General features: G+C 47.9%; 1 protein-coding gene across 6 annotated transcripts in view; it reads left to right on the top strand.

The window, feature by feature from the left end:
• Positions 1–5,127, top strand: part of TBC1D1 (TBC1 domain family member 1) — a 210,709-nt gene extending 205,582 nt beyond the window's left edge. For all 6 annotated transcript variants that reach the window (XM_059673412.1, XM_059673429.1, XM_059673419.1 and 3 more), the window contains one exon: positions 2,826–5,127. In XM_059673412.1, the coding sequence (XP_059529395.1) occupies positions 2,826–3,011 (186 nt within the window). In that variant the 3' untranslated portion in view covers positions 3,012–5,127. The remainder of the gene's footprint in view (positions 1–2,825) is intronic.
• Positions 5,128–23,702: the final 18,575 nt, after the last annotated feature.

Genomic DNA, 23,702 nt, shown 5'->3' with positions numbered 1-23,702 from the left:
ATCTGTCCCCGTGCCCAAGGAGATAGTTCCTCTAGAGCAGTGGTTCTCAGCCTTCCTAATGCCGCGACCCTCTAATACAGCTCCTCATGTTGTGGTGGCCCCCAGCCATAAAATGATTTTCGTTGCTACTTCATAACTGCAATTTTGCTACTGTTATGAATCGTAAGGTAAATATCTGATATGCAGGATGTATTTTCATGGTTACAATTTGAACATAATTAAAGCATAGTGATTCATCACAGAAACAATATGTAATTATATATGTGTTTTCCGATGGTCTTAGGCGACCCCTGTGAAAGGGTCGTTCGACCCCCAAAGGGGTCGCGACCCACAGGTTGAGAACCGCTGCTCTAGAGGAACAAAGGAAAATGCGTTCCCCGCCCAGTCCTAAGGCCTGTCACATTCGGAAACGTGGCTGCTTTTCTCCCCGTGACTGAGATGTCCTGACTCAAAGTGTGTCTGTGTGCAGTCTCTCCAGTTCAAGGGGATACAGAGCCTTATCTGGCCTGTAAGGGACAGCAGTGTAGGCGGTCATTTCAAACGCCTTCCGAACAAACACTGACTGGGTCCTTGACATACACCAGGCGGAAGCATTTCTCGCAGAGCTCAGACTCGCGTCTGCAGCACGGGCTTGTTAAGAGAGGCAGGAGGCTCATTGTGCGTGTGTGAAATGGAGGGTGGAGAGTGAGTTTGTGTTGCTTCTGTGATACTGTCCCTTTTCGTGAGGAGAGGGTGTTGTGAAAAGCTGCTCCAAAATCCGCATTCGTCAGGAAAGGCGCCAGGCGGTCATGGTGACAACAGGCCTTCTCCTGGCAATGCTCTTTCTCTTGACCAAGCGGCTCTGTGTTTCTGGAGGGGTCACTCAGGACCGCAGCTTATGCCCCCACCACACTGACTGAGCCCTGCTGTGGGGGAGCCGTAAGACACTGTTGCTCTCAAAGAGTTGGGGTACGGACTGTGTTGTTGGTTGGTAGGTGCTTGTATGTCCTGTCCCCATGACCCTTGAGGAGTCACAGGGGGTTACTGTCCTTCAGCTGGACTGTAAGTTCTGTGAGACGCTCACCTCCATCTTTTTTTCGTTTTAAGCAGTTTTCAGAGTCCAAGGCTAGGCGTTCAATACAGTGGTTAATTTTTCAACATAAATCTTTTTTCTTATTTTTTATTTTTGCCAAAGTATCAAAACTGACCCATTTTCTAGCTTTGTTCTGCCTATATAGTTATTAGACATCCCAACGCCCCACTTATTCTCTTGGTAGCACTTAAAAATGTTGTCTCGCAGTGGGAGGCCAAACCGTTACCCTGTTTTGTCCAGCGGCATCCATGAGGCAATCTCATAGACATGTCAGGTGGTGCCAAATAATAATGGACGGACGTTTTTCATAGTAATCAACCGCAAGTCCTTGGGCGCCAGGAGCCAGGCGCAGTGGGGGGCAGCCCCCTGTGCAGGAGGAGACCTGCTTTCTCAGGGGAGAGCTTCGGTCTCCCCGGGGAGCCCTGACGCTCACGTGGCAGTCAGTGGCCCTGCAGAAAGCTCCCCGCTGAGCTGTGGGTGCCCCTGGTGTGTCGTGGGGCTTCTGAACAAGCCATCCTACCTGGACACGCGGTGGGGCCTGACCCAGGCCTGGGCCGAGGGTCGGACTGTGCGGCTCAGAGTCCTGCTGGGAGGAACGCACCAGGCATGAGCAGCCCGGCCTGGTGGGCCCGCAGACTTAGGATCCCAGTCCTGTTCCTTCTATTTTGAGTGTCCCAGTAGCACAGCCTAAGCTAGACTTGGAGTCATGAGTTGTCTGTCCAGCACAAGTGTTGCCATGTTCAAAACACAGTTTCTCCTGTTTGAAAATGAGAAAAAAAAGTAGTACCATCCCCCACCCCCCCGAAATAGATGGGAACCTGTGGCCCCTGGGCTGGATTAACCACCCGGTGACCAGAGCACAGCTGGGAGCCGAGGCCCAGGCCAGAGAGGCCGCGGGACAGCAGGGGGGTCGGTGGTTTTCTCAGGAAACCCTCAGCTTCACTAGAGCCAGCTCACTGGCTGCCTGGAAGCCGCCCGAGTGCCTGCAAGAGAGAAGCACCTGGAAGTGCAAACTGACATTAATGTTGTGCCGGCCACTGAGGACGTGGGCCAGGGGGACATGAGGAGACCACTTAGCTCGCGGAGGTGGTGACCGGCCCGAGAGACCCTGCACGGGAGCCTCTTAGCAGAACGCGTGGCTGTTCACAGCGCCCCACACGTGTTCCAGGGTGAATGCCCATGTTCCTTGACATAGTGATATCTTGTCACTCTGCAAAAAATAGAAAGAATTTCAGATTAGTGAGCTCTTGCTGCTTGGGCCTTTCCGTGGAATCCCTTTTGACTGTCAGTTTGAAATCAGTTTGTACGTGCAAATAGATGGTGTCGTCTAAGTAGGCCAGGATGTGCGGCAGTAATAAGTAAAGCTCCAAGTCTCAGTGGCGGAGCACAGAGGTCTTTGTCCCCGAAGCGCCACCTCTTCTCCAGGAAGACGCTGTGGCCATATCTGAGCTGCCATCCCTGTAGTGTGTGGCTCGGAGCTCGGGCTCCCTCTGCATTGTGAAGCCACCGCCTCCATGTACAGCTCCCAGAGCAGCCACAGCAGGGGAGGAGCTCTGGGGCCCAGACTACCTGCAAGGGATCCTGGGAGATGTAGTCCTCCTGTGTGGCCAGAAGCACTGATGGTGCCCAGTGGACTCCTCTTTGCCAAAATGTGGCTCCACAGCTCCCCAAAGGCCGGACAGGGGAGTGCACTGTGGATCCCCCTGTGTTGTCACTGGGCAACGACAGTCTCATGTTTCCTTTTACTCTCCAGGTGGCAAATGGTAGGATCCAGAGCCTGGAAGCCACCGTGGAGAAGCTCCTGACCAATGAAAGCAAGCTGAAGCAGGCTGCCCTGGCCTTGGAGCTGGAGAGGTCAGCGCTGCTGCGGACGGTGGAGGAGCTCCAGCAGCGGACCGCAGAGCTGAGGGCACCCCAGCCTGACCTCGTGCAGCCCTAGCCCACGGGCGACTGACAGCATCTCGCCAGGGCACGGCCCGAGGAGACATGGGACACCATCCGACGCTGTCTAGGCCTTAACCGAGAGAGACAGAAGATGCTGGAGGGAGAGAGCGAGGCGCGGAGCATGCTTCTCAGGGAGGAAACTGGCTCGCCAGCACGCGGAGTCTTCTGAACGGAAACTAGCGGATCAGGGGGATGCGTGTCCCCGTGTTTTTATTGTTGTTTAGGTTCCAGTGGGTCCTGATGACTGTAATCAGTAGATTTAGACGGCATGGACATGAATAAATGCACTTTTATGTTCTTTTTTCAGTATTACTGTGTTTGTAAAGAGCATTCTTCATGCTGTGGAATCGCAAAAGCCCGAGGGCTCGAGATGATTCCTCTGGCAAGGATGGGGGTCCATGGCTCTCCCACGGAGGGTCAGCAGGTGGCCCTGGTCCATGCTCGCATGGAAGGCCAAGATGACATTAGGAAAGATCAGAAGCAATTCATTTAAATGTGACATCTTGAATTTGATCACTATTCTTGGTATTTAATGAAGTTTTTTTTTTAAAAAAAAAATCATATTTTCATACATTTTTGCTTAGTCCTTACATATTGATCAAAGTTATTGTAGATGAATGTTTTATGGGAAAATCACCATTTTGAAGACTCTACGAGGGATTGCTTGAATGCGACCTGTAGTTGTAGAGTCTGAGATATTTATTTCCTTGTGGTGTTTCATATTCATTAAAAGTTGAGTTGCGTATTTATTTTTGCAGCTGTGTGTCCCTTTGAGCCTCCACTCCTTGGGAATCTGATTCTTTGCAGAGGTAGCGGGGCACAGCAGCATTTTTTAGGGATGCCAGAGACTTGGGGACTTTCAAAAGGAGATCAAAATTGCAAACAAATGTATGGCAGCTGAGAGCAGTTTCCTGGAGGTAGGATGTGTGTTTTGAATATAATTCCCAACACGGTGACCCTCCCCCTACCTCAGGACGATGAGGTCCTTGTGCCTTCAACACGCAGAAAGATGCCCACGGCTGCCCTGGCTTCACCTCGTCGCTGTGCGGGGCCTGCTGTGCGCGCTCTCAGAATCCACGTGTCCTTTTACAAGGGGTGGTCAGAGAGGAACTGGGTAGGCACATGACACTTCCTTGACAGCAGAATCAGTGCTGGTCTTTTTTCTTCTTTTTTTAAAAATATATTTTATTGATTTTTTACAGAGAGGAAGGGAGAGGGATAGAGAGTTAGAAACATCGATGAGAGAAACATCGATCAGCTGCCTCCTGCACACCTCCTACTGGGGATGTGCCCACAACCAAGGTACATGCCCTTGACCGGAATCGAACCTGGGACCTTTCAGTCCGCAGGCTGACGCTCTATCCACTGAGCCAAACCAGTTACGGCAGAATCAGTGCTGGTCTTGATCATCCTAGCCCAGAGATTGTCAGCTCTTGTCATCTCATGACACACACAAGCTACTTACTAAAGTTCTGCAGCACACCAAAAGACGTATTTTTTGCTGATCTGACAAAAAATATATATAATTTTTATTCATTCACACCAGATGGCTATTGTTGTGTTGGCTGTTGTCATTTTTCTATTTGACAATCTAAGGCAAAAGAGGTCAGTGCCCCTGACTAAATAGTCAGGTATTGCATGTTTTAGAAATGCCTGCGGTACACCGGGTGAAAACCGCTTTCCTAACCACTTCTTCTGTTCCACAGGAATTTCTTCTCACTCTTTTAATTAAGCCTGAGGTGAAAGGAAGGATTCTCATATTTGGAGTCATTGTCAGTCTCCCCAGACGTTTCAGAGGAAGACAAGCGTGCTGCCTAAACACATAGCGTGCTGCCTAAACACGTGGGTGATATCTGAGACCTTTCCTATTTCCCGTGTCAGGATAGCAGTTCTCTGCATAAACCAAGATGACAAGCCCAGTGGCCTTTATCCCAGGTTGTTCCACCAGATATACTGGGAGTTAACATTGGAGGGCTTCTTTCCACATATTTTACTGTTTGATGTTTAATAATGTTGAAATCTGGACATCTTCTGACCATTACTCAAAAGCATTGACTCCACATTAAATAAGAAACAAGAAAGCAATAAAGTAATTTATGTGCACACTTTTATGGTGTTTGGGTTGTCTGGTTTTTGGGTTTTTTTTAGAAACTTTGGATTTTTGCTTTTTAGCCCAGGAGTGAAGGAATGCCTCATGAACACCTGTGAGTCAAAGTGTGAATGTTACCTCACCATCAGTGAAATCATTTGAAGTCTTAGGTTTTTAGTATTGCTACCCAAATGCTTGTTAGGTTGTAACACCTCCATGCAGGGTGTGATAGTAGCACTAATTAGACCAGCTCCATCGCTTGTACATGCCAGCAAGTGCTGCTATGACATCGCTGGGCAGAGGGGACTGTGGACACGAGCCTGTGGAAGCAGGTCGGACAGAGTCTTGCCTATGACATAGCCGGGGAAAGAGAAATGCATAGAACCATGCCGGGGTCCAGCCCCAGCAGGTCCAGGGGTCCCCAAAGGTGTAGACGGAGTCGGCAAAGAAGGAAGGACACGGAGACAGCGTTCAGTTGATCAGCAGCCTAGCCAGGATCTCCAGCCAAGTTCTGGTCTTGATCTCCAGAGAGGCTCTGCTTTGGATCTCCAGGGAAGTTCTGTAGCCATGTTCCCTCGATAGGTTCTCCAGCCAGGTTCTGTCCAGGTTCTCCAGTCAGGTTCAGTGTCCAGGTTCCAGTCAGGTTCTCCTGCCAATCTCTGTAGTCAGGTTCAGTCCAGGATCCCTTGCCATGTTATCCCGCTAGGCTCTGTCTCTAGGCTCTGAGGCCAGTCCTTCTCCAGGATCCTCCGGCATGCTCTCTCCAGCAAAGTTCTTCTGTCTCTAGGCTCCGTGTAGGTTCTGTCTTCTTGATTCTGTTCTAAGTTCTGAGTGTTTCTGTCTTGTTACAACTGTATTTATACCAGTTGATTCAATCCTATCAATCTCTATTCCAAAGGTTAGGGCGTTTCTTATCTCCATTCCAGGGAGAAAAGATTATGTAGTTTAAGCATGATTGTTCGTAGTTAAAGGGATTAATTACCCGCCTGGCACTTAGTTGAGGGGTTTTATTCCCTCCCTAACTTCAGGGGAAAATCCCTACCTGGGGATTCAACCTTTCTCGGAGAGGTGACTTTGGTTAAAACACAGCGCCAAGAAGGTGAGCAAACATATTAAGAACCGTATGCCATATATGCCAGGTCCCTTGAAACAGCAAGGATGGACCGGCTCCCGGCAGAACCAACTCACATCCTTGCATGAGGATGAGCAAAGGCAAACTTTTAAACCAAGTAAGCTTCATATTCTCCCCAAACGCACTCGTGTGTGCACTTCACAGTTGTCTTCCTTTGGTACCATTTGTGCTCTCTTCGACCTAGAACATGATGAGCCCTCAGGAAGCCCAGTATTAGAAAACATGCATGGGAATTTCTTCTATGTGGAATACTCATTTTGGGGGTTTGTGTTTGGTTTGGTTGGGGAATCAGGGGAGAAGTGTTGCTCTGAGAGCTATGGAAATCAGAATTTGTAACAGGAATTAGACCCGACACAATCGTGGGAGGAAATGAGAAGTGAATTGGCAGAAGAAGGTGTGCGAATTGAGGTGTGCCAACCAGCTCCTCACCTGAGAAGCAAAACACACGTTCCATGTTGAAGTGGGCCTGGGCAGGTGGCGTTCTTGGAGCTCTGTGGGAAGCTGGTGCTGCCACGTGGTGACCACCAGGCGGCATTTACAGCCAGATGCCTAGTGGTGAGCCTGGGGCCACCCTAGGTCAATGCTCAAGGTCAACACTTGGGAAGAAGAGGTGAAAGTGGACAAGAGGAGAATGAGGACAGCCACCCCTGGGTCTGTTAGTTGCCATATTTGACTATGATGACCTTCAGAGAAAAACGGCCGTTGCTTCACTTTTGTCTTCCAAATCTCACACAAGTAACTCTGTGAGCCAATTCTAATGTACAACCACCCAGGGAAAAGAACTCTGGGAAAGGGAGTTCTGACCTAACTCAGATTATGATACAAATCACAACAGTTAATTTTGAAACCTAATTTGAATGATCGCATGCATGTGTGAGTCTTTACAGAGGCCCTCCATCTAGCTATATAAAAGGCTAATATGCTAAGTGTCCTTCCCTCTGTCCGGATAATGATGTCACATAGCAATGCCTGGCTTCCTCTCCCTAGCGACTAGCCTTCTCTGCAGCCAGGAACACAACTTGCTTTATAGTCAGGTGGAAACACTTTACACTGTAACCAGATGTCTGTGAAGCATTTTCCCATGCCTCATCTCATTTGGTCCTCACAAAAGTCCTGGAGTAGGTAGATAGGAGACTCGGTGGAATCCTATTTTCTTCTCGTTAGCTGGAAAATGGAGATTTAGAAACTTGACCCGACTGAAAAGAAGTAAGAAATGGTGGACCTTGAAAATGACTTCAGGTTTTCTCACTGTGCAGAATATAGTCAAACACTGCTGCAGTTAAATATTTTATCTTTTGTTCTCCCTGTGTTATCTGCAATAATGTGCTTTGTGTTGATATTAACTGCTGTGTTGCTGTCAATTACCTGACAGAGAGGTTGGGGTGCTTCACTGGGCTGGAAAAAAGTTTAATCAGAAAGCAGGTCTAATTAAGCAAGTTTATTCTATATCGATAAAAGGCTAAGTTGACTCGCACATGCATGATACATATAAAGCTCTCACTAGCGCCAATTGCACATGTGTGTTTCTATCTGTCATTGTTGATCATGAATTTGGTTGACACAGAGAAAGGGCGAATAACGATATTAAAATATTCTAATTAATTTCCTTTCAATGTGCACGAATTCATGCACCAGGCCACTAGTCTAAATATATATGGCTAGGGATCCATAGAGTTCAGATACACAGATTAATTTTGACTTTGAGAGTCACTGATGATGCTACATTGGCGACTAAAAGCTTCACCAGACCACTGCTGCCATCCAGGACGCCTGCTGTCCTTCATCTGCTCCCCTCTGTAAAGTGTTACAACAGCTCTACAAATTAAAATCCAGTGGGAAAACAGTGTACAGGCCACATTGTCTTAAATGGAAACTATGCTTTAAGGGTTTAGAATAACTTAAAATAGTCTTGGACTGGGAGAGCTGCGAGCAACTTCCTACTTCATACTAGACATCCATATCCCTCCTCATTTGACAGAAGAAAAAGTAAGTGAGGTGAAAAGAGGCTAAGGTCGCCTAACGGTTGGCTACAGGATCTGAGTAGATCCCCAGCCTCCTGCCAGCTTCATCGTTGACACCATCCAGTTTGAACTGCAGAGTTTTAAGAGTCATTTCTGATGCCATCAAGATTCAAAGCGAAGAAAAGTCTGTGTAATTTCTACGGGGTGACCTATATAGTAAGGAGCCAAAGTCAAGTTTTCTCCTGAAATGTGGAATCTTCAGGGGCCTTACTTTATCATGAGTGAAACCCAGGGGTTCTTCAGCCCAGCCCTACGTGTGCGCTCAGAGGCAGGGGATCCTCCGGCAACATGGTCTGAATTAATGGGTCCAGCATTTGTTCTTGACAACGTTTGTTCTTTTGTTTTTTACCTTTAGACTTTTGAAAACCCTTGAATTGTAAAAAATACAAAAACCCAGAATTGCCTTAGTTTATATAAAAGGGAAAGCTTCCATTATGTAAAGTTTGTTTGTTTGTTTTTGCTGCAATCTTTAGAAATGATCAGAATGATTAGGGAAATGTAAGAGTTAGGATATGGAGCAGCCACAGTCATCATCTGAACCATTTGAAATTAAAACAAAAGATTAATGTTTTAGGCTTCATAGATATCTGCCTTCATTTGGGTTGTACCCTTATAAGCACAGTGTCTGAGGGTACACCACTGTGTGTGTTTATTTTAAAATTTTGTACATGACTGCATTTTATTATAAAATAGAAGTTTTAAAATGATGTCAAGTCTTGGCCCGTGTAGCTCTGTTGGTTGGGTGGTGTCCCGTGCACCAAAAGTTTGCCAGTTCGAGTCCCAGTCAGGGGACATGCCCCAGTTGTGGGATCAATCCTTGTTAGGGATTTTGTCGGAGGCAGCTGATCCATGTTTCGCTCTTACATCGATGTTTCTCTCTCCCTCTCCCTTCCTCTCTCTCTCAAAATCAATAAAAATATGTTTCAAATAAATAAAAAATAAAATGAGGTCAATATAGTTTTAAAATATCAATGATAAAAAAAGTTGACAATCCCATGGTTTTAAGAACAATCAACATTTTATTTTAAATATTGTTTTAAGATACAGTAACTTACACGTCAGTTTCCAAGTTGAGCCTAGGTTGATGGTTGGTTTTAAGGCACTCCTGTGACTTCCAAAATCTAGTAACTCTATAAGGAGGAAGAGCACTGCTGGTCACATTAAGTCATGAAGCTCATCAATTCACTTTGATTCACCAATGATGCAAAAGTTTTTCTTGAAATCTGGCTAGAAAATTTCCATCTCCGTTGGCAGACTATTTATTGTAAACTAATCAAACCATGTTAGAGTTTTAGATTTTTAAACCAAGGATTTTAAAGCACTCAAACTTCATTTGGAAAGTTTTGAACAAGTTAGGAAAGCATTTCCAAGATTAACACTCTCACATGGTGTTTTGGCCAGAAGGTGACCTAAACAATGGAAACCCTTCCAAACATCCTCTTCTGAAAAGCCCCTTACTTAGCACTTTCTCAGTGGTCCTGTCTGCGGGCCCCTTCCCCTGGAGCCCTCTGCTCTCGGTCATCAGGGCAGGTTGTGGTCTGTGAGTCTTCTTCTGCCATGTGGTCGCCGCTCACCTGCCTTTGTGCCTGGTGTGAGCCTGGAGGTCCTGGGCTGGGCAAAGTGCTGGGCTGAGCAGGGCAGAGAGGAGCCAAACAGTGTGTGTGTGTGTGCGTGTGCATGTGCGTGCGCGCGCGTGTGTGTGTGTGTGTGTGTGTGTGTGTGTGTTAAAAATAGCAGCTGTGACTCACTGCAGTTTATGACTGCCGTGCCCTTTCCTCAGGACCAGGGGGGATAGTGGGAGCTGACAGGGTGAGGGGGAAGCAGCCTTGTCACATTCTTTCTCTCGGATTCGTCTGCCTTTCCTCACTCTGGCTCCATCTTCCTGCCCACCCTCCCCCCCTTTTTTTTTTTCCTAATTCCATGTTTGGATCTATGTTGACCAATGCTGGGTGTCTCCTTCCTGCTCTTCTAGACATTTCTTTCTAAGTCTCTGTGTTTCTCATTTCTTCCAACTGTAGGAAAAGCTGACTCTTTGATTACAGCTAAACTCTGCCTCGGTTCTCAGCACCTGCAGGGTGACACCCTGAGCTACCGTCCTGGGGAGTCTGTACATACGTTGCCCATTAGGGAAGTAGAGGCAAGTTTGCTCAGGGACAGAGGCGGGTACTGAATGATATCAAAGTTCTGCCTACCTTTGTTCTTCCTGTATTTTCTACCCAGGATGGCATGATCCATTTTCCGTCCTTTGAGGTACATGGCCATCAACTTCTAAAGTTCAAAGCTCAGACCTAGCTGGTTTGGCTCAGTGGATAGAGCGTCAGCCTGTGGACTGAAGGGTCCTAGTTTTGATTCCGGTCAAGGGCACCTGCCCGGGTTTCGGGCTTGATCCCCAGTAGGGGGCATGCAGGAGGCAGCCAATCAATGATTCTCTCTCATCATTGATGTTTCTATCTTTGTCTCCCTCTCCCTTCCTCTCTGAAAGCAATAAAAATATATATATTTTTAAAAAGTTTATAAGCTAAAATCATCTAAATGGCTTGGTTATTAGAAAGGATAAAATGAGCTCTTTCCCTTGGGATTCCTCTCTCCCACATGCTTCTGTGATCGATCACTCTTAATATCGCTATAACCCCACCGTGTATCTACCCTTTGTGTAGAAATGGACCGCCTATGGCTCAGGCCCTAACTCTGCAGTCCTTGATATATCACCTGCTTACCTGTTTTCACTCTTTCCAGCAAATGGTTATGGTGCTTCCTACTATAAACCAGGTCCTGATCTAGGTCCTGGGACTCTGAGATAAGCATCTGCCCTCATCCAGCTCTTATCTAGCAGGGGAGATAGGTAAATGAAGCCAGTAATCAAAAATCCCATGGGGGCTGCCTTTGGAGAGCAGTAGGAGAAGGCTCAGTTGAGGAGCTGGTATTCAAGGCGAGGTCCAAACGGTAGGAAAGGAACCAGCTCATGAGGGGTTGAGTGTGAGTGGACTGGACAGCTCAAAGTTAGAAGATGGAGGAACACTCTGCAAATGATGCACAATTCTCTCCTAACCTTCAATTGTGTCCAGCAGGTACATTTTTCAAAAACCCCTGCCCACTTTAACATCACCTCTTTTTCAGATGGCAAGAAAATAACCACCATTTTTCAAGACCAAATGCCCGTTACTGTAAAGTCCCATAAATATAAATGATAAATGATTGGCTTTGTCCACTGATTGTTTCAAGTGACACTATTCTGGACTTCGCATCAAGCTACAAAGAGGAATGAGTGGATGACATGGGCACTGGGACAGACACTGACAGGGAGTGACCTTGGGATTTCAGTGTATGCTGACCTCGCCTGCAGATCTGACAGACAGCCCCTGGACACAGCCAGGTCGGTGTCATGCTGTGGAGATGGGGACACTGGGCTGGGAAGACATTCTTCAAAGTTGGGCGTGGTTTCATGGCATGAGAGTTCAAAGGGAAGGTGAGTCAGGAGACTGTGTGAAACTCTCCAAAAGTAACTCCTGATGGCTGGAATCATATTATAGGACATGGAGGAAATCTGAGCAAAGGATAGCTCGATCGCTGTTAATATTCTACTGCAGTGAGTTGATAATGGTGGAGGAGGTACTGGAAATGGGAGTGCGGACATCTTTGAAGAATTATAAAGCTAGCCCAAATTCCCGGGTTTTGTTTTTAATAAGTGATGGTGTAAGTTATGGTTCATTGAGCCCTGTGAACTCTTCTCTGCATCCATCCTGAAGATGTTCTTGCAGACGCCCCTTTAATCCTCCGCGCCTTCTTCAGGGAGCCCCAGGGCGTCTCAGGTAGTCCTCCTGAGTAGTTTGTGTTGGATCCTGTGTCCACTGTGCGCGCGATCCTATTTGGACCTGACATTTCCAGAACACTCAAAGCCAGTTTTGTTCTGACCCATGATTCATTTTGACCCTTTCCGGCCTTACTTTATTCCAGATGCTTTCTCTTATCTGTAATATTCTTGTAAAGCATGGTAAATCATTTGATGAATACGAGGGAGCCTGGGAAATATAAACAGAAGCAACATCTAGGGGTTAAAGCACAGCCCTGGAGTGGGCTGGAGTTCATTCCTGAGTCCTTGAACGTAAAAGAGAAAGAGAAATAATAACAGCTGCCGGGGTCCAACCCCAGCGGGTCCAGGGGTCCCCAAAGGTGTGGACGGAGTCGGCAAAGAAGGAATGACATGGAGACAGCGTTCAGTTGATCAGCAGCCTAGCCAGGATCTCTAGCCAGGATCTCCAGCCAAGTTCTGGTCTGGATCTCCAGAGAGGTTCTGCTTCAGATCTCCAGCCAGGTTCAGTCACCAGGTTCTAGTCAGGTTCTCTTGCCATGTTCTATAGTCAGGTTTAGTCCAGGATCTATTGCCATGTTCTCTCGCTAGGTTCTGTCTCTAGGTTCTGAGGCCAGTTTCTGTCCAGGATCTTTTGCCATGTTCTCTCCAGCGAAGTTCTTCTGTCTCTAGAGAACGTTCTGTGTAGGTTCTGTGCCTAGGTTCTGAGTGTAGGTTCTGTGTTCTGAGTTCTGTGTTCTAAGTTCTGTCTCTTGCTGTCTTATTACATCTGTATTTATACCAGTTGATTCAATCCTATCAATCTCTATTACAAAGGTTAGGGTGTTTCTTATCTCCATTCCAGGGAGTAAAGATTATGTAGCTTAAGCATGATTGTTCATAGTTAAAGTGATTAATTACCCGCCTGGCACTTAGTTGAGGGGTTTTATTCCCTCCCTAACTTCAGGGGAAAATCCCTACCTGGGGATTCAACCTTTCTTGGAGAGGTGACCTTGGTTAAAACACAGCGCCAAGAAGGTGAGCAAACATATTAAGAACCGTATGCCATATATGCCAGGTCCCTTGAAACAGCAAGGATGGACCGGCTCCCGGCAAACAGCTATTTCGTAGGATGGTTATGTGGATATTTACAAAGAACAGTCTGGCTAAGACAAGGTTAGCAAGCAATAAGTGTTAGCTATCATTTCATTATAACTATACAAAGTGAATAAATCTGATTCTGTGAACTTTGACTCGACCCCAGGTAAAATTTCTCAATAGATTGTAAAAGGTGATCTTTAAAATTAGTATGATTACTTAAGACCGTGTCTTGTTGGGCCAATATAATTTTATGATTTTTGAGGCCAAATATAAGATGGAAAGCTGTAGGAAAACATACCTTGATGTCAGCCTATATAAATATAAAAAAGCCTAAGTGACCGCTCAACCGTTCAACCGTTCGACCAGTAGCTATGATGCGCACTAACCACCAGGGGGCAGATACTCAACACACAGGCATGGAAACATGGAACAGACTGATGAATCTCAGAGGGAAGGGGGGAGGGGGGAAGGGGGGAAGAGATTAACCAAAGATCTTATATGCATACTAGAGGGCCCTCGGCTTGGCCTGTGGATTGGGCTGAAACAGACTCTCTGACATCCTCTGAGGGGTCCTGGATTGCGAGGGTACAGGCCAGGCCAAGGGACCCCACTGGTGCACGAATCCATGCACCGGGCCTCTAGTACAAAATAAAAGCAAAATCCTCCAAATGCTACCCAAAGGTAATCACTTTTATTAGTTTCTTATCTCTTTTTCCCAAAATTGATGTGTATTACAGGAAAACGTATGTGTGTGTTTGTGGAAGCATTTTGGGTTGTAAGAATGGGGGTGGGGGGACGTGTGCTACTGTCTTCTAGCGGGCAGAGACCAGACATGCTGCTAAATATCTGACTGTATGCAGAACAGTCCCCATTCTCCCCCCAAAGCATTACCAACCCCGAGTGTCAATATTGATGATGTTGACAAACCCTGCTCTAGAGCAGTGGTTTTGAAACCTGAGTGCCTCAGAAGCCCCTGGAGGGTTTGTTGAAACTCAGATCACTGGGCCCCACCCCCACAGTTTCTAATTCAGTAGGTCTGGAGGGGGGCCCCCAAATTTGCATTTCTACAAGTTTCCAGGCAGGTCCAGGGGCCACGCTTGCTGAACCTCTGCCTGTGGTCTTCCCCTCGTTCACAGGGACAAGGTGGGCTCACCATGCCAAGTCTCGGTCCCGCCGGTCAAAAGGGTTACAAGAGAAGGAGGCACACTGCCCTGGCTATGAGAGAACCGAACCAAGAGCAGCAGAAATAGCAGAAATCACTTCCATTCAGCGCCCATTGGCAGGAGCTTAATGATGTAACTGAGCACTCCCAGTTACACAAGGAAGATGTGGTCTTGAGCGGCCACCAGCCCTTCACCGATGGTGGGGATTTTCTTACTAAAAGGAAGATGAAAGGGTGGATATTGTGGACATGTTTGCAGTCTCTGCTGAAAGGCGTTACCCGGATCTGCTCCCCACCCTACCTGGGTTCCTACCTTCCCTTCTCACTTGCTGTCCTCCAGGCACCCTGTTGTCTCTGCTCCTCTGACCCAGCAACCCTCAGCTCAGGGCCTTGTGGCTGCTGCTCCTTCTGCTTTGGAAGCTCCTCCCCCAGACAATCACTTGGTTTCCCACCCCCACCCCCCACCTTTATTCAGGTCTCAACTCAAATGTTATTCCTCAGAGAGGCCGTCCCTGATGACTTGTCTACCAGATAACCCTGCCCCCTCTGCCCCTGCCCCAGCTTTCTCTGTCCATGTCACTCGGTGCTCCTGACAGCATATTGCATAGTGACTTGCTTCTCTATTTGTCCCTGTCACCGGAAGGCAAGATCTAGGAGGACACGAACTGCCTTCTTCTCTGTTATAATCAGGGACAGCACCTGGCACAGAAGAGGCACTCAGTTTCTTGCTGAACACGGGGAAGTGCTTGTTCCATTTTTGACAGACGCTGCCAGAGTGCCCTTCAGATAGGTTTGCCCTTAGGCTGGAAATCCAGTTCATCCCTCACTGGTTTGGAATATTTTCTTTGGGCAAATAGAGCTTCTGGGGTTGGAACGTTTAGCACTAGTCCCTCTCCCTTGGGGGGACCTCATCTCCCCAGGTGCTTGGAGCTACCCTTCCCAGCTGGAGTGTGAGCCAGAGAAAACAAAGTGGGCCGGCAGCAAACCTTCCAAACTAGGCCATTCCGTTTCTCAAAGGAGCATGTGATGATCAACCCGTTTAACGTAATAGCCCAATCAAGGGAGAGGTACTGATTCATCTGATTTGGCCCCCATCATCCCCTATCTAAATTAGCTTGACTTACAAGATGCTTAACAGCTGAAAAACTGCCTTACCAGCTCAAGCTGATCTAAGAAAATAAACATTTCAGAACTGTGATAATATAAGCAACTCCAGACAAAGAACAGCTCAGCCCCGAAGGATGGTTCTTATAAATAAACCAGGCCATCGCACACTACAGAAATAACTAGAATTTCTGTGACCTCACAGGGAGCCAAATGGAAGTGCCCTTGCCGAGTGAATGCTAAAGTCATCCCATCGTCCCAGTGTGGTTGGGTGCTAGATGTGAGCTAAACACGTTCTATTCCAACTAGAACCATTTCTCTTGTAGAATCCAGTTAACTTGAGCCCTCACATTGAATTTTCATGCTTAGATTTCAGGGAAAGGGGATATGTTACAACAAAATGAGCTCATCTAAAGGGTTTGGTTAAAACCGAACAGAAACAAAATGCCAGCAGCCTGTGGTATGTCTGGAATCATCTCTGACTCAGTGGCTCATGTGTTCTACATTGAAAACCCATGTCATTTGGACTCACAATGCACTGCAGTCTGGTGGATCCTGTATGATTAAAAACAGGCCAAAGCCCAGCTGGTGTGGCTCAGTGGTTGAGCATCAACCTATGAACCAGGAGGTCACAGTTCCATTCTTGGTCAGGGCACATGCCCAGGTTGCGGGTTCAGCACCTGTGTGTGTGTGTGTGTGTGTGTGTGTGTGTGTGATGGTTCCATTCCTGGTCAGGGCACATGCCCCGGGGGAGTGGAGGATGTAGGAGGCAGCTGATCAATGATTTTCTCTCATCATTGATGCTTCTATCTCTCTCTCCCTCTTTCTTCCTCTCTGAAAGCAATAGAAATATATTTTAAAAAATAAACACACACAAACAAAAAACAAACAAACAAACAAAACTAGGCCAAGGGCTGATCCACGAGACAGATTTTAAGCATCACTGGTTAAAATAAAAAGTTTCCTGTAACCAGAAAAGGCCAGTTATCAAAAGAACCTCATTTCCTCAGCATTTTAATTTTTGATATTTTTATAGTGATAAGAGGAGAGCAAATTATTTTTCAAGGGACTCTGCTGTAGCAGTTTCTCTGGGAAAGGTATCCATGTGGTCTCTTTTGGATGGACATAAGAGTAGCCCAGACAAGCCAGGGGAGGCCCCTCTTTGCCCACTGACTCCATTCAGGGGAACTGGTACTTCTGCCAGGGCAGGGGCCGCACTTCAGCCAGGTTGGCCAAAAGAGGCCCTTCAGTTCAGACTGAGCTCATAAATTCCCCTAGCGCGTAGTTGGTGATTTTTCCTACTCCCCAGATCCAAGTCCTCTCAGTCACTAGCTTGGCAGCCTGCATTGCAGGCAGGCAACAGAGAGGAGTGGATGCCTTGGAAAGCTGGGCCAGCTCAGGCTTGGGAAGGCTCCCGGCTGTGCCAGCCCCAGCAGGGCGGGGACCTGTGAGAAAACATGGGTCATGGTTTCACGACGGGTAGGCACCAGCTACACAGTCCAATCTTGGCCCCTTCCTGGGTTTTCCAGAAGGTTCTAGCATTTTCTGCAGAAGGCAGCATCGCAATCCCGTGGTTCACTGGAGGTGAGTGTGGCTCATCCATCAGGGAGTGCCTTCCTGCGTGTTCAGGGTAGGATCAGACCTCACTGAGCTCAGGTCCTCAGAGCACCAAAAGAAAATATTTTTCATGTGATGTGTTTGGAAACTATTTCTCATAGGCAGAGGCCCACCGAGCCTTCAAAGGCCACAAACCTACAAAATGTTTCGGACGCTGTGGAAGCCAAAGAAACGTTTCCAGTTTCCTGAGGCTGTGTGAAAAGCTGCAAATGTTCCTACAGCTTGTGGTCCAGAGATTCTCCTTTCATTCTTTTTCCTTTCTATTTCTCCCCCCATGAGAGCCCTTCCCTGGAAAGTTCCATGTATCCCTCAATCGTGACACCTGGTCATGCCCGAAAGCTTCAGGCCAGCTGTGGCATGTGGAGGGAGGTGAAGAAACCACCTCTGCTGATGGGGTTTTCAAAGAGGTGCAGTCAGGGTCGCAGTGTCCTCCAGACCTTTGGGGACAGATGGCATTTTTTAAAAAGATGTTTTTATTTAATTAATTATTTAATTTTGTTTTTGAGGGAGGAAGGGAAAGGGAGAGAGAGAAAAACATCGATGAAAGAGAAAATTCAATCAGCTGCCTCCTGCATGTCCCCTACTGGGGATTAAGCCCCCAACCTGGGCATGTGCCCTGACCAGGAATCGAACCAGCTACCCAGCGATGCATGGGACAACACTCAACCAACTGAGACACACCGGCCAGGGGGTAAAGGGCTTTTAATATTTTATTTATGTATTAATAAATAAATAAATAAATTAATAAATAAATAACAGTGCCCATGACCTATCCCCACCCTACAATTAATACCAGACAGGCTAGTAAGCCAGGGCAAGCAGGATAGGGAAACTGAGACACATATCAAACAAGCACTTTGCAGCTATTTAGCAAATCTAGATGCCAAGCAGTTTACCACCATCTAGTAAATCACAAAACCCCAGCTTCTGCAACCAAGGACACTTAAGAGTAAATGATTTACACTTTTCCCCAACCAGAGGGTAAACAGTTTAAATCACCCTACTCAGGGAAATAGCAGAAATCCAATTAGTGCCACTTGCCAACCACACCCAAGGACAGATGAAGTTAAGGGAATAAATCTCATTTTTGGCATAAAACTGATGAATATTCGATTGAGATCCTCCCCAAAGGCCTCCCCTAAACTCCCAGCCTTTGAAAACCTCCCAAAACGAAAGTTCCAGCCCATTCGCTCCCTCCCAGGAGCATGCCCATGCCTTCCCCCGCCTTCCCCTCCTCCTCTTCTTCCCCCGAGGCATGCATCTCCTAAACTCTAAGGGACCCCACAAGGCTCGCAACCAGGACAGAATGGGCAGCGGCAGCTGGACCCGGGCTAACCCCCAATCCTGTCGCCCAAGGCCCCCTCTTCTCTGACTTCTTTGTAAGTCATAGCAGCCCAGCCTAGGCTCATTTCCCCGCCTAGACCCTCTTCTGTTGCTTCTTCTACCCCGGGCTCTTTCTTGTTTCACTGTCCCCAGCTTTATAAACGTCCTCTAAAGTTTACCTGGGCTCCATTGTGAAGTCAGTCATGCACGAAGTCAAGAACCCACACAGGACCGGCTGGCCGGAGGCAGACCTTCTCGGTGTCAGGTACCCTTTCCTGTAACAGTACCTACACTGTCCTAAACCGTTGCGGGGGGACCTGCTAGGGCAGTGGTTCTCAACCTTGGCTGCACATTAGAATCACCGGGGAATCTTTTTACAATCCTGATTTCTGGGCCTCATCCTCCGGAAATTCTGTTTCTTTGTTATGGGGTGGGGCTACAACATTAATAACAAAGAAACAGAATGTCCAGAGGATGAGGCCCAGAAATCAGGATTTTAAAAAGATTCCCAGGTGATTCTAATGTGCAGCCAAGGTTGAGAACCACTGTGCTAGGAGAAGACCAAGGAGGAATACAGGGTGATGCTTGGAGGCTGGCCGTCCTGTCTCTACCGCCATCTGAGATGGCAGTCTCTCCCTCAAGGCCCTCTCGCTGGCCTGCAAGAGCACTGCGGCTCCTCTCCTGACATCTCTCCATGTGAACCTCAGAGCAGGCAGCATAGAGAATTAAGCTGTTGACTCCCCACCACCCACAACTCAAAGGCTAACCAAGCAAATGCTCTAGGACCAATCCAGTTGCCGCTGGCTACATGTGGAACCTGAGCACTTGAATCATAGCTAGTGTGAGTGGAGATGTATGGAAGTAGAAAATACACCCCAGATTTTTAATACCTGGTATAAAAAGGGAATCTAAGGTCTCCTTAATAATGTTTGTATGGCCCGGCCGGCTTGGCTCAGTGGTTGAGCATTGACCTATGAACCAGGATGTCAAGATCCGATTCTAGTCAGGGCACATCCCCGGGTTGCGGGTTCAATCCCCGGTAGGGGGCGTGCAGGAGGCAGCCAGTCAATGATTCTCTCTCATCATTGATGTTTCTATCTCTCTCTCCCTCTCCCTTCCTCTCTGAAATCAATAAAAATATATTTTAAAAAAATAATGTTTGTAGTGATCACATTTTGAAACGATACTATGTTTGATGTAGTGTGTTCAAGAAAACATTTAATTTTATCCGTTTCTTTTTACTTTTACTCATGTGGCCTCTAGAAAATGTAAAATGACCTGGTGGGTCCACTCTGCACGACATTTCCCTAGGACAGCGCTACTCTGGAAACACAAAGAATCTCCAGTGTGGTCTGGGGTCCGGCAAGTTCCTGACGGGGAGAGTGGAGCTGGGATGAGATGGGGGGAGGGTTTCCTCCAAGAGGGAGAGGAGGGAAGAAACCATTTAACTCTCCAGCAGCCCAGCTGGGCTGGGGCAGCAAGGCAGCAGGGTGCTAACCGGCCTGTCTCAGGTGCCTCTGTCAGATGGGCGGCAGCTCCAGCCAGCCTTTCCGCCTGCCGTGGCACACCAGGGCCGGGAGCTGGACACTGCCATGCGGTCTGTCTCCAAGCCCTCGGCCCTCCAGGAGAGGGACCTGCCTCCATCCTGCAAGTCATTGGTATTGGTTCTGTCAGTGGCCAACAAAGAGGCATCTTTGCGTCCGGGCAAACAGTCCACTAGCGACAGCTGCGGTTTCAATGCTGTGGAGGGAGCCACCCGGAGCGCTTGCTCTGTGTTCGGTGTTCTCAAAAACTCCCAGTCAGTTGGTTTAATTCCCGGCCTGCACAACCACTCCCCACAGAAAGTCGCCCCGGGTGAGAGAGGAAATCAGGATTTGCCCCAGGTCTCTGCCTCTGCACCTGGACCAACTCTGCTCCCTGTAGTTCCAACCTCCGCTGGGCTCTGGGGCCTCACCCAGCTGCTGGCGGGTCCCCTCCCCGGCTGGTGGCTGGCCCTGGCAAGCTCTCCCGGAGTGTGCTGGCTGCTCTTAAGCTAAGAGGTAAAATCCCTGCCCAGCATCCCGCCCTGCTGTGCCTTGGCCTGGGAGTGTAGGAGGAGCACCCAGCAGCTGCTCTCCGAGGCTCTCCGTGGAGGTGCCCTGTCCCCTGCGCTCTGTCCCCTGCAATTAGTCTCAGGGTTGGCATCTGAGCCTGGGGTCTACTGGGCTAGGGAGGCCTTTGCCTTTAGTCCAGGTCTCTGTGTTCGCTGGCATCTGGTATTTAAATCTTAAAAATAGCCGCAGCTAGGGTGTGACTTGGGTGGAGACCTGGAGCCTGTACTCCACCCTGGAGGGGGAGAAAAGCTTATTTAATTCATTTCTGTGCTCTGGAAGCCGCTAGCTGTTTGGAATGCCAATTAGGCGGCAGCTGCTGGGGTTTTTCCTCTCCAGATCCCAGGATGGTCCGTCTGATTTTCTGCGCCTGTTGACTTAAGCCCTTGCAGGAGGCTGGGTGGGGCGGGCGTGGCGGGACCACAGCGGCTCCAAACTGGCTGGCCGAGCTTCGCTCAGGCTCTGTGGCTCTGCGGGAGCCTGAGGGTGGGAGTGGGCGGGTTCCACAGAGGGGCCCAACCCTGCCCTGTTTCTTCCCAGACACTGGAGTTTGGGGTAAGAGGAACGATGTTGCCCTGAGAGAGGGGAGTTTGGCTGGCCAGTGCCTGAGGAAGCCCCCAAACTAGTGCCCAAACAGGTACCCCGGGAGGGGGCTCGGCCTCTTGGCTCCTGCAGAACGTGGGTCTCGGCACCATGCACCTGGCTCCTACCGTGTGCTGCCCTGGAGGTTGATCCGCTCTAAGGCACTGTGTCCTCGTTCTGGGGATGGTGGCACTGGGCACAGCACCTGGCACACAGGGAGGGCTCACAGATGCCACCCTTCTTGAGCTTCCCTTTTAGGTTGAGACACAAAGCCAGAGAACACGCAGAGAACAGTTCCCGAAAGGTTGAAAGCAGCTTGTAGGGAGACCCAAATAAATTAGAGAGCTGCCAGTTATCAGACAAATGGTAAGATCTAAAGCGAGTCCTTAAACCAGCAGTTCTCAACCTGTGGGTCGCGACCCCTTTGGGGGTCGAACGACCCTTTCACAGGGGTCGCCTAAGACCATCAGAAAACACATATATAATTACATATTGTTTTTGTGACTAATCACTATGCTTTAATTATGTTCAATTTGTAACAATGAAATTGGGGGTCACCACAACATGAGGAACTGTATTAAAGGGTCGCGGCATTAGGAAGGTTGAGAACCACTGCAAATGAAAGCATTATGCAATAACATGTGAAATACATATTAATACATGTGTTTAAAAAGCATTACAAGATAAAATGACAACAGAAAAGCAAAGTGAGTGGGTATGTCAGCAGACAAAAATGAGAAACACCCAAACACTCACCCTCCATTATTAGAACTCCTAGATGTGTGGTCTTTGGCTCCTTTTCCGTGTGTGTGTGTGTGTGTGTGTGTGTGTGTGTGTGTGTGTGTGTGTGTCTGGACTGTGAGGCTTTAATGCCATTAGTGGAGGAGGAAAGGATATTTGGGTTTCTGTGGACATGCCTGGGGTTTGTGCAGCTGAAAAGGGAGAGATGGAAGTGGGGTGTGCAGGGGACCCTGCATCAACAAAGGGGACAGAAGAAAGGGATGTCATGGCCTTTGTCCTCCACCTGCCTTGAGTTTTCTCCAAGGATGGGGTGAGAACCATATTTCAAAAAAACGTTTGTATAAAAGACTCTGTGAGCCTGGACCCAGGCAATCCTGCCTTTGCACCTACGTGACAAACTGTGGCACAAAGTTTGGGGACAGTATCAGCACCGTCAGCAGTGGTGACAGAAGGTTTCTTTAAGGGTATGTTTGGTGGAGTCTAACCATGATGACTTATTGCAGAAAAAGCCAGTGGAGAATGCTGTGTGGTTCCTGTGGCCAGGACATGGACACCTCTGGGTTTGCTCAGAAATGACAGGAAGAGTTTAAAAGAGGCTTGAGCACTGCCCTTTGGCAAGGGAGCCCAGGATCATTGGAATTTGGGCATATATGCGAACATGATGTCATTATTAAACAAATAGTGAGTCATCTGCCTGTCACTTCATAAGTAGGTTCTGTTGCATGGTTAATTAGGATGGAAACATATTGATTTTAAATTAAATCTGCAGAGTGCATTCCAGCATTTTTGAACCATAGTCAGGAGGTAAGTGGTCTTCAGAGTCTCTTAGCTGAGCATCTTACATCTAATTAGGTACCCAACTAAGCCAACAATTTGAACTCAACACATCCCAAGTTGCAAAAGTGGGCCAAGTCTCTCAGCACCCAGAACCACAGCTCTGCCTCCTTTGGGAGCTGGGATCTGAGCTGCTCCAGAGAACTTCAGGTGTGTGTCAGCACACCTTCTCATGGAATGCAAGGCCACAGTCTGGGCTCCGGGCTCCATCCTTACTCACGTGTCCACAGTCTAAGTGCAACAGAGGAGGAAAATCAAACTATAGAAGCATCCACACTCTCCAGGTGGTGACACTGTTTTGCAGAGTGGCTTGGGAGCGCACAGCTGTACGTTATGTCCCTTCTGAACGCAGTGCCTGTGTGTGATGCTCCTTAGAAAATATCAGATGAAAGGAGATTCTTGGCTGGCTGGTGCTGTTGGGACTCCTTTCTTTAGATAGTTCTTGCCTTAGGCCTTCCTTGGCCTTGAACGTCCTCAAGGCTCCAACCTCTTGTTCTCTCTCAATGAGCCTTCCTCCCCCATCTGGAGAGAGTCTCACCATCTCCCCAGGACAACATTTGACTTCCTCTTCTTTATACACAAGCTTCACTATCAGATGTCAAGATGTTTTGTACTGAGGCATTAATGCCACTTTTCAGAGAGACAGCATTTAAAAACCTGAAGACAGAGAAGAGCACAGAATAGCGGCAGATATGGATGGTTGATTTCATTCATTCAATAATTTTCCCCTTCACTGAGTGCCTAGAGAAATACTTCCAGAATTTATCATCTCCTTGCTACCACCTTGTTCAAGCCACTGTGGACTGGACCAGTGCGATAGTTTCTTAATGGTTCAATTTGTTTCCATTCTTGGCTTTCTTTAATCATTCTCATCAAGGTGATCTAAAAAAAAGAAAGAAAGAAAGAAAAGAAAACACCAACAAAACCCCACAGAGCCCAGCTGGCGTGGTTTAGTGGTTGAGCACCGACCTATGAACCAGGAGGTTATGGTTCTATTCCTAGTCAGGGCACATGCCCAGGTTGCAGGCTTGGTTCACAGTGTGGGGTGTGCAGGAGGCAGCCGATCAATGATTCTCTTTCACCTTTGATGTTTCTCTCTCTCT

This window comes from Myotis daubentonii, chromosome 1 (genome assembly GCF_963259705.1).
Source record: "Myotis daubentonii chromosome 1, mMyoDau2.1, whole genome shotgun sequence".
NCBI classification, from domain to species: Eukaryota; Metazoa; Chordata; class Mammalia; order Chiroptera; family Vespertilionidae; genus Myotis; species Myotis daubentonii.
The sequence above is the reverse complement of the archived record's forward strand: the minus strand, read 5'-3'. Positions and strand labels throughout refer to the sequence as shown.